Below are 16,412 nucleotides of genomic sequence, written 5' to 3'. Positions count from 1 at the left end.
CGGGTCCCAGTGCCTGCCTCTGAGCTGCTGAGACGGGGCTTTGCAGAGAAGGAAGCGGCGGGGCTGCCCTTGGCCGGGTGTCCGCCCTTAGCAGTTGAGGCCCCGGCGCGGGTCACACTTCCTACGCTGCAAACCCCGAGCTGTCTCGCGAGGCGGCCCCGCCCCTCCGGACTCCGGCCTGATCGCGCTGGGGCCTCTCGGAGCCGGGATCCTGGCCGCTTTGCCCCCGCTCAGAGCCGAGGTGAGCACAGGGTACGGGCCGCCAAGTTGGGGGACCCCCGCAAGACTTCGCAAAGCAAAATGAAACGGCGCAGGGCTCCCTGGGTGCCTGGGTTCTACACTGCTCATCTGCCGCGTGCAGGCTTGTGCTTTGGGACAGGAAGATCAGCGCGGATTTCAGATAAAATGACTCAGTCTTTTGAACCATGGCTATGAGCCAGGATTGGTCTAGTTACCAGTGACCAGTGCTTTTCCTCGCGCGCAGCGTCACTGCTGCCCCTTGCGGTGAGGAGTGGTCCAACCCCTGTGCGACGGAACCGGGCCTCCCTTGGGCCTGAAGGTGGGGTGGGGGTGCTTTGCGTTGGGCGCCTGCCCCCCCAGGAGATCTCTGCTTCACCCTCCCCCCAGTGCCTGTCCCCATGAGCTCCAGACTGCAGCAGGACACCCAGGACTCCCAGGCAATGACCTCGTGGGCAGGCTTTAACCTGTGTTTTGGAAATTGAGGCCAGCACTGTTGAATAAAAAACAGGGGTGACCTCTTAGGCTGCACGATGAAAAGATCCTGCAGAAACGGAACACGTTTAAGTCATTTTTAAGTGTAGCAGGTGCAATCCCTGGCATATAATAGAGAGTGGTCGCACACATGGGTGCAACTAGGAACACAGGAAGCATGAACATGAAATGTAGATAATTTGACAGCCAGCGGGGCAGAGCTTGCCTCAGTCTCAGCTATTAGTGAGGCTGAGGCAGGGGGATCAAGGGAGCCCAGGGGTTTGAGGACAGCCTGAGTAACATAATGAAACCCCATCTCGAACAAAACAAAACATCAAAACAACAACAACAAACAGGAACCAGGAAAGGGTAAATAAGGGAACAGGAACCTTGTGCCTTCTCATCTCTGTTGCTTGATGCCATGGAAACCCTTTGAGCAAGGAGTGCTGGTGTCTTTTTGCAGATGTTCACTCTTCCTCCGATGGAATCTGAGGCACCTGCTGCCCGTCTGGGCTCAGCTGCCACACAGCACGTGGCCAGCCTAGAAGGAGAATGTCCCAGAAAGACAGACTGGAAGCTGCCGGGCCTCTACGGAGTGGGGGATCCCATTGCCATGTGCTCCTTGGACATCTCCTGCCTGTCCTGTAGAGGCAGAGTCATCAAATGGTTCTGGGACTCGGCGGAGGAGGGCTACAGGACCTACCACGGGGACGAGTATGATGAGGACAGGAACCCCAGTGTGAGTGAAGCGCCACCACACTGGGACCTGGGAGGGCACTGTGGGGTGGACACCTCAGCCGACCCTCGTGGAAACATCTAGTTTACTCCTGTTTGATTGGAGTTGTCATCCTCGGGCTCAGGAGGCTTCTGATGTAGCTCTGATCGTGCACGGGGTAGGAACTCTTTATTCCCTGCAGTAGTGCTGGAACATAGGACCCTGATTTGTGAGGGAGGGGTTGGAGAGCCATGGAATGCTAACATATGGGTTGTGACCCACTGTGCCAACTTTTCAACTTGGCTTTTGTGTGAGCGTGGGGTGCTGAGCGCTGAACCCAGGTCCTTGCACAAGCCAGGCAGGTGCCATGCCACAGAATCACATCCCTGTCAACTCGATCTGGAGTAGAACTCAGGGCCACAACCGTTTCACTTGTGGGTTATGTGTTATTGAATTAGTTACTTAACTTCTTTGAGTCTCAGTTTATCTCTAGAATAGGATAAGAATGCCCTGCACTATGGAAGAGTTGAGATTAAATGAGATTAAGTATATGATTTTATGAGCACATTGCTTGCTACATAGGATTCTCAATAAGTGGTAGCTGCTTTTATTTTCCATCCCCAGTGTTATAAGCAATAATTAGAAATACCTTTACAGGTCAGGGAGCTGCACCTTTTTAGTCTTTATTTGCTGAGCATCTATCCTGTCTTGGCACTGTTTAGGTGCTGGAACAAAAGCCAAGTTCCTATCTGATATGTTTGGGGGTGGGGGAGTAGGGCATGGAGAGGGTTTGGGGCTCTGATGTATCTGGCTTCTGGGTGGCCAGAAGCCGCATGGGCTCCTCCACAGGCTGCCATACACATGGCAGCTGGCTCCTTCCAGGGCAAATGACCCAAGAGAGAATGAGAGGCACGGAGTCCCCAACATGGGGCCACAGCCTTTTTATAACCTAACCTCGGAGGGGATGTCCCATGACATCTGGGTATTCTGTTCATCAGAAGCAAGTCACTAGGTGCAGCTCAAGCTCTAGGGGGTGAATAATTGGAGAGAACCAGTGGGGACTTGGCTAAAGCTGCTCTCCACCAAGAGCGAGCTGTGTTCTGTCCGGGGAAGACCATGCCAGGCAGAAGGAGCAGTAAGTGCGAAGGGTCCCTGGGTGGAACCATAGTGGATGAGTTCACAGGATAACAAAGGGACCGCTGGGGCTGCAGGCTCATGAGGCGGGGGTGGTAAGAGATCCTGAAGGGATCCTTCTCATTTGAGACCATGTGGGACAGGAGCAGTACGATCTGATTCCAGTTTTTAAAGGACAGCTTGGACTCTGTGGAGATCAGGTGATAAGGGAGGCAGTGGGCAAGAGAGGCGGTGGGGAAGCCACTGCAGTAGGCTGCGAGTGGAGCTGTGGTGGCCTGGACCAGGATCTCAGCGGTGGGTGAGAGTGGCTGCGCTGTGTATTTTGAAAGCAGAGCTGTCAGGACCACAGATGCTTTGGCTGTGGGAGGAGGAACCTACCAGGGGTCAGAACCTCAGCTCACTCAACTTTCTATTCCACCCTTCGCTGCCCCTGTAACTCAGCTACCAGGAGTGAGCTGTGTGTGACGCCTGCACCGAGTTGCTCTGTAAGGAAGAGTCCTATCGTACCTTGCATAGGAGAATGGTAGCCAGGTGTGGTGGTGCATGCCTGTAATCCCAGCACTCAGGAGGCTGAGGCAGGAGGATCACTATGAGTTCACAGCTACTCTAGAGTACATAATGAGTTCAAGACTAGGCTGAACTATATAGTGAGACACTGTCTGGGGAAAAAAAAAAAGCTTTATGGGGTGGGGATCAGGTGTTGTGTGATGTTGTTCAGATTTCCAAGTGCAGCATTGCCACTGACATGGATCTACCTCTCCCCTCATTTCTGTGCCTCTCATCCCCAGGGCATCATTAACTTAGGCACCAGTGAGAACAAACTCTGCTTTGACCTGCTCTCCAGTCGGGTGAGTGCGTGGCCCCTGCTAGGTGGCTTCTTCAGGAAATGCTTCCCCCACAAGAACCTGCCGTGGGCCTCCGTGGCCCGGGGCTGGGAACAGCTTCCTGTGTGACCCCGGGAGAGTCACTTCCACACTCTGATCCCGATTCTTCACCTCTTCAAGCTCTGTGCCTACCTTGGTACCCCCGTGGGGTGGGTCCCCGATCTCAGAGGGAACCGCTGGTGCTGTGTGTATTTAACAGCTGCCTCCACAGGAGCCGCAAGCCTCAGTCGTAGCTTTGCCGGTTCCCATACTGTGAATGCCAAGCTACCCATGCTGACCTCTCCGTGTGACAGGGCTGGGAGAGAGGGGCACGGCACAGTTGTGTGGTATCCCAACAGGCTGCCACGCAGACAGACGTGACCTCGGGAGCCCTGCTCCTCGTGCAGTGGGGTAACACGCGGGAAGTGGTGAAGTTTGCATGCTAGGCCCTTTGCTTTTGAGATAGCTTACTTAGTTGTCAGTTTGTATTAATTTTTAAAAACGGTTGTTTCCAGCACACCTTGCAAACTTCCTGATGATTCCATAATTAGGTTTCTGGGGCAGGTGGCTGTTTCTCAAGGCTGCAGTGCTGGAGCTGGGTTCAACTCCAAGGGACGTCTTTCCAAAGGAGAAGGGTCTGGAAGCTGCTGCCTTTGCCAGGGTGTAGGGTTGAACCAAGCCTGCAGGAGGACAGTGTCCTGAGCTCCTCTGGAAGCTGGAGCCCAAACTGAGGTGACAGCAGCCAATTCTGACCCCCAAGAGAATCTGAGTAGGCCGATCCAGCAGCACTGCCATCCCTCTGACCTTCTAGGTGATAGAGTCCTATGAAGAGCATTGGACCTGCTATTGAAAGTTCTGGGTGTGCACAACTGTAATCCCAGCCCTGTGGGAGGCTGAGGCAGGAGGATGGCAAGTTTGAGCCCAGTTTTGAGCAACTCAGTGACTTAACAACACCTTGTCTCAAGAAAGAAAGGAAGAAAGAAAGAAAGAAAGAAAGAAAGAGAGAGAGAGAAAAAGAGAGAGAGAGAGAGAGAGAGAGAGAGAAGGAAGAGGGCTGAGGATGTATGTAGCTCAATACAAAGGCCTTGCGTTCAATGCCCTTAGTCACCAAAAAACAAAAACCAAACCAAACCTCCAAACACCTGGGTTTTAGATTTGCTAACTGTGTGATCTTGGCAGAGTCCTTCACTTTTTTTTTGAGCCTCAGTTTCCTCATCTGCCTGGGAGCTGTGTGGATGCAGACAGCAGTACCAGCCCCAAGCCCCGCTCTTGCCTCCCTGTCCGCAGCTGAGTCAGAGCGACATGCTGCAGGTGCAGCCGGCCCTGCTGCAGTACCCCGACTGGAGGGGACATCCCTTGTAAGTAGCTGCCCTACGCCGGGGCTCTCAGCTGGGGTGGTTTTGCTGCCCTGGGGATGAAGGCCATGCGTGGACGCCTTTGGATTGTCCACCCTGAGAAGATGCTGTGGTCTCAGCAGGCAGAGCCAGGGGCACTGCTGGATGTACAGTGCCCGGGACAGAGCACTGCCCAGCTGAAGGCCCAGCCTCGGAGACCTGGTGGCCGTGGGTCCTCTGCCTGTCCCAGCCTCATCTCAGAGACCCACCTTGACTTCCCAGACCCCAGCACTGAGGCCTGGGAGAGCATCTGGCAAGGAGCTTGTCCCTGCTCCCTCGGGGTTCTAGAGAAGCCGCAGTCGGTGCCGGTCCGGCTGGGTGGTTCTTCCTGTTAAAGGCAGGTGGTGACGATCCTAGTCCTGGTGTGGACCGGGTGAGCACTCACTGGCTGCGAGCTGCTCTAAGCAAGGCTGTGTGGCCCAGCAGGACTTGGCCCCAACCCCGAGACTCTGTCTTTGTAGTTTTGTTTATCGGCACATTTGTGGTACACTACAGAGCGGCCCCACGCTTCGTGGAGAGTCATTGGCATGCGTACCTCACACATCTTAGTTCTTTTTTCATCCCCTTTCTCCATTTCTTGGTTGTCTTTCCTTTTGCTAAAGATCTATTTATCTTTATTTTGCTCTTTATTTATACTTTGGGCTTCTTGTGTATGAGAAACCATGTGATATTGAGGCTTGGGTGTCTGATTTTTTTCGCTTAACTTTACGATTCTCAAAACACTGGGCTTGGGCATAGACTCATCTGTCCACTTACCAGCAGCAAGTCACTTCATTCTTTCAAACCTCAGTTTCTTTATCTGAAATGGAATTAAAACAATAGTAGTCACAGTATAGCATTCTCAGGATGACATCTTTGTAAGGTAAATGTCTAATAAATGCTAGCAATAAGAATTATGATAATGAGGGCCTGGGATTTAGCTCAGTGGTTCCACCGCCTGCCTCACAAGCTCAAGGTCTGAGTTCGATCCCCAGTACCAAAAAAAAAAAAAAAATTATGATGTTACTACTAAATAATAATGTTTATTGTTATCATTAGCCAAATCTACATCTAGTGTTACTTTCGTTTTGTTTTGTTTTGTTTTGTTTTATGAGAGAGTCTCACTGTGTAGCTCAGGCTGCCATTGAACTCACCATGTAGTCTAGGCTGGCTTCAAACACAGTCCTCCTGCCTCAGCCTCCTGAGTGCTGAGACTAAAGGTTTGCACATGATGTAAGAGTGCTGTTACATTTGATACCCCCAAAGCCCCTGGATTAGGCAGGGTTGAGTGTCATAGAGCCACTGAGAATGGAACTACGGCATCAGATCATGGGGTTTCTCATCCCTGAGACAAAATACTGACACTCACGACTTAGAGGAGAGGTTTACTGGAGCTCATGGTCATCTGGCTCCAAGAGAGGAAGGCGTGGAAGAAGGACCCTGAGGAGGAAAGCTGCTTACCTCATGGTGGCCAGGAATCAGAGAGAGAAGGGAGGAGCCTGGGAGGGAGGTGGACCCCAGGGACCAGGTCCCGCCTCCTAACAGCACAGAAATGAGCTCATCTGTGGTGAATCCACCGTGAGTACAGCGCCCCCCTGACTTCCTTACCTGCTGAAAGTCCCACGTGAGCACATAAGTGTGGGGGGTGGGTGGACTCAGAATAGTAGGGATGTGAGGGAAGGGGTGCCCCAAGTGAAGACAGGTCCTGACCGTGCTCCCCATGAGGGAGACAGGGAGGAGCAACGCAGGGCAGCTCTGGGGTGGACTGAGGGGTGGGGACCCTCTGCAAGCACTGTCCATCTCTTCCAGCCTCCGGGAGGAAGTGGCCAAGTTTCTGTCTTATTACTGCAAGAGCCTGGCCCCGCTCAAAGCAGAGAATGTGAGTAGCCCCTCCTCTGCTCCTCTGCCCTGCTTCCCAGTTTTGGGCTGGCCAGGACAGTGGTGGGATCGGGGTCGGTTCTGCACTCACCTTGATTTGTTTCCAAGTGGCCTGAGGATTCCTTGGGGCTGCTTCCTCCAAGCTAGACTTAGAGCGGGGCTGTGATTTCTGCCCCCATGCTGTGTGGGGCCCCTTCTGGGCCCTCACCTCTGTCCTTAGGAGTGACTGGCTCCCTGGGTCTTGCTTGGTTGAGCCCCAGCAGGGTCTCCATCAATGAGCTTGGCTGGAGATCAGGGCTTTGTGGAGACTGAGCCCGGGGGCACTGAGGAGGGACCTGCTTCTCCTTCTGTGCTGTCCTGGGACAGAGGCTGTGGGTCCTTCCTCCCTGTTGAAACAGTCACCTTTGTCCCCTGACCGTCACCCAGGTGGTTGTCCTGAACGGCTGTGCCTCTCTCTTCTTGGCTCTGGCCACAGTGCTGTGCGAGGTAGGGGGTAAGTGACTTCAAGGCCTGCTCTGTCCTGCCACTGCAGTGGCAGTGCTGGCAGTGTCCCCAGCTGCCTGGTCTCCAGGGCTGTGTGCCTTTGCTTTTGGCTGTAATAGGAGATCCAAGACTTGAGTCCTGAGATGAAGGGCTGGGCAGCAGTCCCAGGGGGTTAGTGTGCTGCTAGCATTCTGGGCCTTCTCTCCTTCCTAGAAATGACTCACAAACCCATTCCCAGTGCAGTCGTCAGATCCAAGGGTCTGCAAAGCCAGGGCTGGCTCAAACCAAACATGGTTCACCTCTCACAGCTGGAGGAAGGCCTACCTTCCTGCTGCTCCTTCCCAAAAACTCTGGTTTGCTCTTAGCAAGGAAGAAAATCAAATAGCTGTTGAGTAGACAGCCAGCAGGGCCTGCTCCAAGAGCCGTGGTGAGCCAGGCATGGTGGCACTGGCCTGTGATCCCAGCACCCTGGGAGGCTGAGGTAGGAAGATTTTAAGTTTGAGCCCTGCCCAGGCAATTTAGCAACTCAGTGAGACCCTGTCTCAAGGTAAAAATTTTAAAAAGGGCTGGGGATGTAGCTCAGTAGAAAGGCCTTGGGTTCAGTCCCTAGTAACACAAAACAAAAACAAGCCATAGTGGTATGAGAACTGGTGATAGTGAAGGGTTACTGGTTGTAAGGAACAGAGGCCCACTCATGATAGCTTAACTAATAATGGTAAATATGAGTAACATCAACCGACCATTGTGGTACTAGCTCAGGCCTTGGCAAAGGGCTGTGCACACAGGACATCATTTAACACTCTCGGCGCCTTAGGAGAATGGATCTATATAACTGTCCCCATTTTTATTGTCAAAGCAGTTGAGGTCCAGTTGTGTGACTTCTCACAAGTTGTATAACTTGAAGTTGTGTAACTCTTCAAAGTCACGAAGAGAGATTATCTTTGGAATTTGCACTGCAAAAGATCTATTCTGAGATTTCATAGACAGGTTCCTACCCGTTCTAGAACAATCTGGAGCAGGGATCCTCTGAGTTTCAGTTCAGACTCTGAAAGTTAGCATTTCAGAGGTGCACACCTCAGACAGAAGAAGTGGGGAACAGACAAGATGCCGATAAATGGCTAGTATGGTTCCCACACCGAGGAAATGTTACCTGTTGATTATAGACGTCCCCAACTAGTGGTGCTTTGACTTAGGATTGTACTTTGACGTAGTAAGTAGTAACTGTACTTTTTTGAGTTGGTCTTTTTCCTGCCCGAGTACATGCTGTGCTATTTTTTTGTGGCAGAGCAGTGGCAGTGAGCTGTGTGTTACACTCAGCCACACCTTCATGAGGGTAGTCACTGCTCCATAGGACACGATGTGGCTGGGACATTGTGCTCCATAGGCTGGGTGGATTAAATGCATTTTTAAAAAATGATGCATTGATTCATTCAAGTTTTTTGAGTCAGGGTCTCGCTGTATGGTCCAGGCTGACCTTGGAACTCACAGTGATCCTCCTGCCTCAGTCTCCCCAGTGCTGGGACTTCAGTTGTGTGTGACCACGCCTAGTAACGATTAAGTGCATTTTTTATTTAATTATATTTTCAGTTTATCATAGGCTTATCTGGACATAGCCCTGTTGTAAGTGAAGGAGCATCTGTGTTAGGAAAGGGACTGATCTCCTTGGATCAGGCTTTAGCATTTTGGGAGTTGGGAGTGGGGCAAGCCCTAGGTGCACCAGGGCCTATGCACAGAGTCTGGGGTGTCCCTGCCAGGGATGACAGGCCCCGCATGCTCCTTCCCCAGAGGCCTTCCTGGTCCCCACCCCTTACTATGGAGCCATCACACAGCACGTCTATCTCTATGGCAACGTCCGACTGGCCTATGTGTACCTGGACAGTGCGGTAAGAGCGTCTGCATCCGGGTGGCCTCCCTGTAGGCCAAGTCCCTGGGCCTGAATGTGTGGGTGGCATGGAAGAAAGTGCATGCCAAGGGCCCTAGAGTGTCAGTGCAGAGAGAGTGGGGAACTTTCTGTTATCATATGGCAGCCTGTGCCTGGGTCCCTGGAGCCTTCCAAGCTCTAGGCTCTGAGATTCTTGGGCTCCAGGTAGAAGCCACAGAGCATCCCCAGAAATGAGGGTGGAAGGGGTGCCGGGTATGGTGGCACACACCTGTAATCCCAGCACTTGGAAGGCTGAGGCAGGAGGATCGCTGTGAGTTTGAGACCAGCCTGGGCTACATAGTGAGTTCCAGGGCAGTCTCAACTACATAGTGAGACCCTGTCTCAACCCGCACCCCCAAAAGGGTAGAAGGGGGCAGAGCATTGAAAATCCTGGAATCCTGGGACTCAATTTGAGGACCCCTACATGATGAGGCTGGGTGGGGGTGGATGGCAGGGAGACGGAGCAATCCCACCCATTTTCCAGAGCCTGGCGGTCACAAGGGACCAGGGTTCTGAGAGCACAGCTTCAGGGGTCACTGAATGCCTGGTAGCTCTGACGGTCTCTTCCAGGTCACTGGTCCAGACACCCGCCCCTTCCAGCTCACCGTGGAGAAACTGGAGTTGGCCCTGCAAGGGGTTGAATCGGAGGTCTGAGGTCCCCCTGAAACCAGGGCTGGGGGTGTGTGGGGTCTACACAGGGCATGTACCCCTCTTCTGCTGTGTGGCTGATCTCTGCCTGGGAGCTGGGTTGGTGGCCTGTGATGGGAGACACATGGGTGGGGGAGAAGTGCAGGGCCAGGGTGGGGTTGGAGGAGGTGTCTTCTCATTAGAAAAAGGCCCTCAAACCTCAGCGCAGAGAGAATCAACTGCGGCTTCATTGAAATGCCCTCTCCCGTGTCCTCTGATTCCACTCCAGAGCTCAAATGTGTCCCAAAAGAGGCTGGGGCTTAGCTTAGAGTCTCCCTGGTAAATGAGGGGTGGCCTGCCTACTTGGAGGGGACCTGGGGCCTCCCATGAAAGGCAGACACCCATGCTCCAGGGACCCCTTCCTGGGCCTTCCCATCTGTCTGCTTAGTTTATTTCATCTTGGTGGCTGAGCCGGTAGGAATTAGAGAGTGCAGACCCCTTCCATCCTTCTGATCACGCCGGCTCTTCTGGCTGGTACTGGGGCACGCACAGCCGTCGATGGAGGTCTGTGTCCTGCTCATTTGTGTCCCCTGAGTGTGTCCCGGGGAGCCGCCCACTGATGAGCCCTATGGGCAGGGGACGACACTGTGCCGCTCTGGCCTTGGAGAGGGGCTGAGGGTTTCTGCCCATGGATGGTTTCAGGGTGTGAAAGTCAAAGGCCTCATCCTCATCAACCCCCAGAACCCCCTGGGCAACATCTACTCCCCAGGAGAGATGCAGGACTTCCTGGGATTTGCCAAGAGGTGAGTGCCCCTGTCCCCACAAAAGCATACAGGCAGCTCAGGGCTCTGGTACCAGCCCGTAAGCCCTCTTCACCCCATTCAGCTGCCTTGGCTTCTTTGTGGCAGTGAGGTGGGAAGTAGGGATTTGTGAGTTGCTGTTTTACTTTTTCTCTCTCTTCTATTTTATGGTAACAGCTGTCTTTTTTGTTTGTTTGTTTTGGTTTGGTTTTTTGAGTGTCTCACTTTGTAACCTAGGCTGGCCTTGAATTTGCAGTGATTCTCCTGCCTCAGCCTCCCAGAGTGCTGAGATTACAGCTGTGCTATCATTGATTGCACACTGTAGGGCCTGGTGCCATGCTGAGCACTTTATATGCTACATCTCTTGTCATCCTCGAACCGCCCTGTCAGGAGTAGACACCATTATTACCCCAGTGGGTGGAGCCTTAGAGTAGTCAAGTCAGGGCTGGGGCTGGCTTGAGCCCAGTTACCTAAATATTTGTGCCCTTCCAAAGCCCCACTGTCCCCTACTTTGCCTGGGTGGCATTCTGTTTGTTTGCAAAATAGACAAAAGAGGGGTGTTCCTGGCAAACACAGGTGTGTCTCCCTGGTCTAGACCCTGGTCCCTTGGGGGTTCTGACACACCACTGTCCTGTGCTGTCACACCCTGGGGCATGGGTGTCCTTCAAATTGAACTCCCCCCTGCGCACCCAGGCACAAGCTGCACGTGATCGTGGATGAGGTCTACATGTTGTCTGTGTTCGAGGAGTCGCTTGGGTACCACAGTATCCTGAGCCTGGAGAGGTGAGGCTTCTGCTGCAGAGGGCCCTGCAGGTCCCATTCCTCATTGCCCTGGCCTCCCTGTGCTGAATTCTGCCCCAGATCCCCCAAGGAGCAGGATGTTCAGATTTTATTTACATTGAGCTTTTCATCTGGGCCAGGTGGTGCACACCTGTCATCCCAGCACTCTGAGAGGCTGAGGCAGGAGGATTGCAAGTGGAAATCCAGCCTGGGCTACTTTACCTTGTCTCAAAAAGGGGGGCTGTGTTTGCTGGGGATGTAGTTCAGTGCGGATGCCCTAGGTTCAATCCCCAGTATTGCCAATAATAACAACAATAATAAGATTTGTGTTGGACTGGGTTTAAGCACAGAATTTGTAGCCTTTGGAAACACTTGCATCAGATCATTGGCGAGGTCTGTAGATTTGACCTTCTCCACCCTATGGTGTCCTTTCTGTTGGCTCCATCTTCCAGCCTCATGAAGCTCTGTAGAGTAGGTGTGCAGTGTCACTCTCATGTGCACGAGGCAGGTGGGACGCAGAGAAAGTAGTGACTTGTCTATGATCCATGGTTAGCAGTCATGGAAAATTATTTAAGGACCATCCCTTCTATGCCAGACACTGCGCTTGGTCCTGGGAACAAAGCAGTGAACAGGAAAGACAGAGGCCTTCGGAGGAGAGGCTTATCTTTGGCTCACGTTTCAGTCCAGAGTCAGCTGACTCCAGAGCAGGGCGGCATAGCAGAAGGGCCTGGCGGAGGAGAGCTGCTTCCGGCGTGGTAACCAGGAACCGGAAGCAAAGAGAGAAGGGAGGAGCTGGGAGGGAGAGAGACCCAGCCAAGCCACGCCCCCTAGCAACCGCCTCTTCCGGCCAGACCCTACCCCCTAACATGTCTAGCTGTAGTGCTGCCATGTTTCCGTTGCCCTTGCAAAGTCTTGCTATAAGCACATCTAAATGTAAACCCTAACAGGGTGCCTGATCGGCATGGTCTCCTGGGACTGGCCAGGGAGGTCTTTGGAAGAAGTGACACTGGCTATGTTGATCATCAGGGAATAGAAAACTTTATAAAGGGCCAGATGATAAATATTTCAGGCTTTACCATGTAGCCTCTCACTCAACGCTGCCATAGACGCTAAGGACCACCGCGCATCTGCGTTCTGGTTATAAAAGCAGGCAGCAGACTGGATGTGGTCTGGGGCAATTGTTTGCTGCTTCCTGCTCTTAAGGATACGTGGGGTTTGGTGGTTGCAAGAGGTGGGAACGGCCTGAGCCAGATGGATTCATCCACCCACCTCCTGGTAGAATCGCATGTGTGTGTCCGCTTGGTTCGGTGCTACTTCCGTCCCACGCTGTGCTCTCCGCAGGCTGCCTGACCCCCAGAGGACCCACGTGATGTGGTCCACCAGCAAGGTGAGTCCTGGTGTGGGGCCGCAGAGAGGGGGAAGCAGGCAGGGTGGAACCAGCCGGCCACGGCCTGGGGCGCTCCCTCTTGCAGGACTTTGGGATGTCTGGGCTCCGCTTCAGCACGCTGTACACAGAGAACAGAGACGTGGCCACTGCTGTAGCTGCCCTCTGCCCCTATCACGGTGTCAGCGGCCTGCTGCAGTACCAGATGGCCCAGCTGCTTCGAGACCATGGTGACTGCCGGGCTGGGACCTGGAAGAGGGGAGGAGGAGTGGTCTGCCTGGGACCAGCCAGCCAGGAGGGTGGCTTCTTCCATGAGAAGACTCTTGGGGGTGCCTGAGACCGGCTCACACTCTACCTGGTCACTTCCTGGCTGTGTAGGACGTTACCTCACCTCCCCGTGCTTCCGTTTCCTCATCTGCAAAACATAATGGTGCCTGTCGGGTAGGCTGAGTGGGATTTGTAATTCAGTTAGCGGAGCCGCTGGCACAGAATAGCACATGCTCAGTCCCAGGAGTCCCAGCTACTTCGGAGGTGGAGACAGGAGAATCGCTTGAACCCAGGGCTTCCAGAACAGTCTGACCAACATAGTATGATTCTGTTTAAGAAAAGAAATGCAAACTCATTACTATTAGCTGTGAGGACTGAAAAAAAAAAAACATGTCACTAAGTAAGCATTATTATAATGGACATCGTCTCCCAGTGAGATCTGTGCCTCTCCCAGACTCAGACGGTGCAGAACTCAACAGTTCTAGTCACCGCTCACTGAGCTCTCACTGACTCATCTCACTCCACCCTCCCCAGGATGCTGGGAAGCAAGATTTGCTACATTCCCATTATTTTACAGATAGGGAACATGACCAGATACACACCCACTAAAAATTGTTATAAAATAGAGACGACATGGGCTGGGGATTTAGCTCAGTGGTTCGATCCCTGGTACAAAAAAAAAGGGGGGAGCAGACATCAAGTGTTGACAAGAAGGCAAAGCAGCTGGCATGCACTTCCCTGGCGGGGAAGGAAGATGGTTCGGCCACTTGGCAAAACACCAACAACTCCTTAGGAAGTTAAATGCACACTCACCAAGCACAACCCTACCCCTAGATACGACCGGGCGGTCACATGAGAACTTCCGGTGGGCTGGGTGTGGTGGCACACACCTGTGATCACAGCACTTGGGAGGCTGAGGCAGGAGGATCACTTCGAGTTTGAGGCCAGCCTGGGCTACATAGTGAGACCCGAGCACTGAATTCCCAGCCTGTCCGAGGCCCCACTCTGGGACTACAGGCTGGACTCCTGGGGTCTTTCCAGCATGTAGACTGGCAGAGGAGCGGAGGTTGGGGGGACTTATCTTTCAGCTTGTCTCCCCCAGACTGGATTGACCGAGTGTACCTGCCAGAGAACCACGCCCGGCTGAAGGCAGCCCACGCCTATGTCTCGGAAGAGCTCCGGGCCCTGGGGGTCCCCTTCCTGAGAGGGGGCGCAGGCTTCTTCCTCTGGGTGGACCTGAGGAAGGTAATGCAGGCGGGGTCGGGGCGGAGCGTCCTCCCGGTGAGGGCAGCGGGGGTCCCTGCTGTGTCCTGAGCCCCCCCCACCCGCACCCCCAGTATCTCCCCCGGGGCACCTTTGAGGAGGAAACGCAGCTGTGGCGCAGCTTCTTGGACAGCAAGGTGCTGCTGTCCTGCGGCAAGGCCTTCGGGAGCCGGGAGCCCGGCTGGTTCCGCGTGGTCTTCTCAGACAGCGCCCACCGGCTCCGCCTGGGTGAGCCGCCGCCTCCCCGTCCCCTCGGGGCAGCGTCCTTCACCCCCACAGCCACCAGGGCTGACAGCGGCGCCACTCCCTTCCCAGGGATGCAGAGGCTCCGCCGGGTGCTGGAAGGCAGATCCCGGGCCGCAGAGGACGTCCCTGCCGGTCACACCCAGGACCCCGGCGAGCAGCAGCGGAGATGAGGCGGCCACGGCCCGTGAGCAGCCCCTGTCCCCACCGGCAGGAGACAGGAGCCGCCTGCCAGCGGGATTCCCGGTGTGGCTTTGCCCACAGGAACTGCGCCTGCTTTTCTGGGTGACCGCGGGACACGCGCACCCATACAGAACCGGGGTGTCCTGACGGCCCCGCTCAGGATGCAAACGGCAGCAAACAACTTCACCTTTTTCCCACCGCCCCTTCTTGCCTCCAGCCTGGTTGCCAGGGCCACAAGCCAGAGGAACAGCAGAGTTTAAAATCAAATTTTTTAAATGCTAACATTCCAAGGAGAATGGAATCCAGGCTGTGTTCAGATCACGGGAGCCAGGAACCCGGAATCCCACCCTGGGATCCGTGGGGTGGGGCTTCTCAGTGGGAATTTCCCCTCCATGCCAAGTGGCTCCTCCCTCTCTGGGACTCCGCTCCTCCCCCCTGGAAAGGCGCTGCTACCCTCACTGTCGTCCCCAAAGCACAGTGGCCTACCAGGGGTTACTGCGGGGAGTTTGGGGCTGGAACTCAGAGCCCCAGGAGTGCTTGGTTCAGACAGGATGAGCGTTCCCAGCCTACAAACTGTGTGCTCAGGAACTTCTCAGGCGCTGATGCTTCCTCAGGAATGGGGCTGGCACTGCCTGTGGTCCCAGCTTCTCAGGAGGCTGAGGCAGGTGGATCACTGGAGCCTGGGAGTTTGAGACCAGCTTGGGCAGTAGAACTGAAAGCCATTCTCAAAACGAACAAAAGCTGACTCTTGCTTTCTTTTAAGAGAATGTCAGTGACATCAGTGTTTCTGTGCTGTAGTTCATGGTATTTGGCTTAGGTCCTTTTTATTTTTTGTTTCATTTTTCTTTTTTGATCTCTCCTTTATTCATTCATTCTTCCTCCCTGTCTTTTATGGAGGACCCACTAGGAGGTGCGGTGAAAAATACAGAGGAAAGCTCAAATTAAAAAAAAAAATTATTCCAATAAAAGCCGCATTTGTTGTTTTCTAGACCACTTGAGAAATAGTTGCAAGCATGAAGCTCTTTAGAATCTCTTATTGTATGGGGTGAGAATGTTTAAGTTTTAAAAATGTGTAAAAGACCCGCTGCCATGAATACCCCCGGCCCCCCGGCTTGGAACACACTCGTCCCGTCACCCTTGCCACGTTCTGAAGCAGCTCTCATTGCACTTTTGTGAGCGTCTTCAGTGCCCTTTCCTGGCTGCCTCAGTGTCCTGAATCCACTCAGAATGACCTTTTGTGGTTGTTTTTACTTTGAGGAGGAGCCAGAAGTCTCACGGTGCCAGATCCGGTGAATAAGGGGGAAGAGGACCCAGTGTCACGTTTTTATGAGCCTGCCTTTCTGTGGGACGTCCCTTGGCAACAGCATTCATTGTATTTTTTAATCATACCTCATAAAGACACTCACCTGGAGTGACTTGCTTTCATCTATTTGAGTGTTAAATTTTAGCAAATACGTTTTTTATTTTTGGAAGTCCTAAAATTCTTTATAACTCAAACTTGCTTTTTAATTTCTATTTAAGTTTTTTTTTTTTTTTTTTTTTTTTTGGATGCAGCATCTCGTTAAGTAATCCAGGCTGGCCTTGAACAAGAAATCCTCCTGCTTCAGCCTACCAAGCACTGGGATTACAGGAGTATACCACCATGCCTGGCTTTGTGTTTTCTATATAATTATCTCTTGCTATCTGCACAGGAGGGGGTCCAGGACTCCTGGTGGGTGCTGACATCTATTGATAACCTTATAAAAGTGGCATAGTCTTTGCATATAGATGTAGGCACATACCTGGGT

The 16,412-nt window shown here is 53.3% G+C and overlaps 1 protein-coding gene across 4 annotated transcripts; it reads left to right on the top strand.

The window, feature by feature from the left end:
* The first annotated feature begins 13 nt into the window (after positions 1-13).
* Positions 14-16,094, top strand: Accs (1-aminocyclopropane-1-carboxylate synthase homolog (inactive)). 4 transcript variants are annotated; one of them, XM_010612518.3, is made up of 15 exons: positions 14-241; positions 1,175-1,450; positions 3,349-3,408; positions 4,711-4,781; positions 6,606-6,675; positions 7,101-7,167; positions 8,943-9,040; positions 9,649-9,726; positions 10,408-10,508; positions 11,199-11,288; positions 12,627-12,672; positions 12,758-12,899; positions 14,039-14,181; positions 14,274-14,427; positions 14,515-14,698. In XM_010612518.3, the coding sequence occupies exons 2-15, from the start codon at positions 1,175-1,177 to the stop codon at positions 14,613-14,615; spliced, it is 1,497 nt and encodes a 498-aa protein (XP_010610820.1). In that variant the 5' UTR covers positions 14-241; the 3' UTR covers positions 14,616-14,698. The 4 variants fall into 4 exon arrangements, with proteins under 4 accessions (XP_010610820.1, XP_010610817.1, XP_010610819.1 ...); XM_010612515.3 differs by lacking the exon at positions 14,274-14,427 and having other exon boundaries at positions 14,515-16,091; XM_010612517.3 differs by lacking the exons at positions 14-241; positions 14,274-14,427 and adding an exon at positions 323-504 and having other exon boundaries at positions 14,515-16,091.
* The last annotated feature ends 318 nt before the right edge of the window (positions 16,095-16,412 follow it).

This window comes from Fukomys damarensis, unplaced genomic scaffold (genome assembly GCF_012274545.1).
Source record: "Fukomys damarensis isolate Sample0158 unplaced genomic scaffold, DMR_v1.0_HiC HiC_scaffold_27, whole genome shotgun sequence".
Classification (NCBI taxonomy): Eukaryota; Metazoa; Chordata; class Mammalia; order Rodentia; family Bathyergidae; genus Fukomys; species Fukomys damarensis.
This window is presented reverse-complemented; position numbering and strand designations above follow the sequence as displayed.

Bases quoted from the DNA above. Each gene is read 5' to 3' on its own strand.
- Accs (XM_010612515.3), top strand. From the start codon at position 1,175: ATGTTCACTCTTCCTCCGATGGAATCTGAGGCACCTGCTGCCCGTCTG. The intron at 9,727-10,407 runs GTCTGAGGTCCC...GGATGGTTTCAG, and splicing joins TGCAAGGGGTTGAATCGGAG to GGTGTGAAAGTCAAAGGCCT. The intron at 10,509-11,198 runs GTGAGTGCCCCT...CTGCGCACCCAG, and splicing joins TTCCTGGGATTTGCCAAGAG to GCACAAGCTGCACGTGATCG.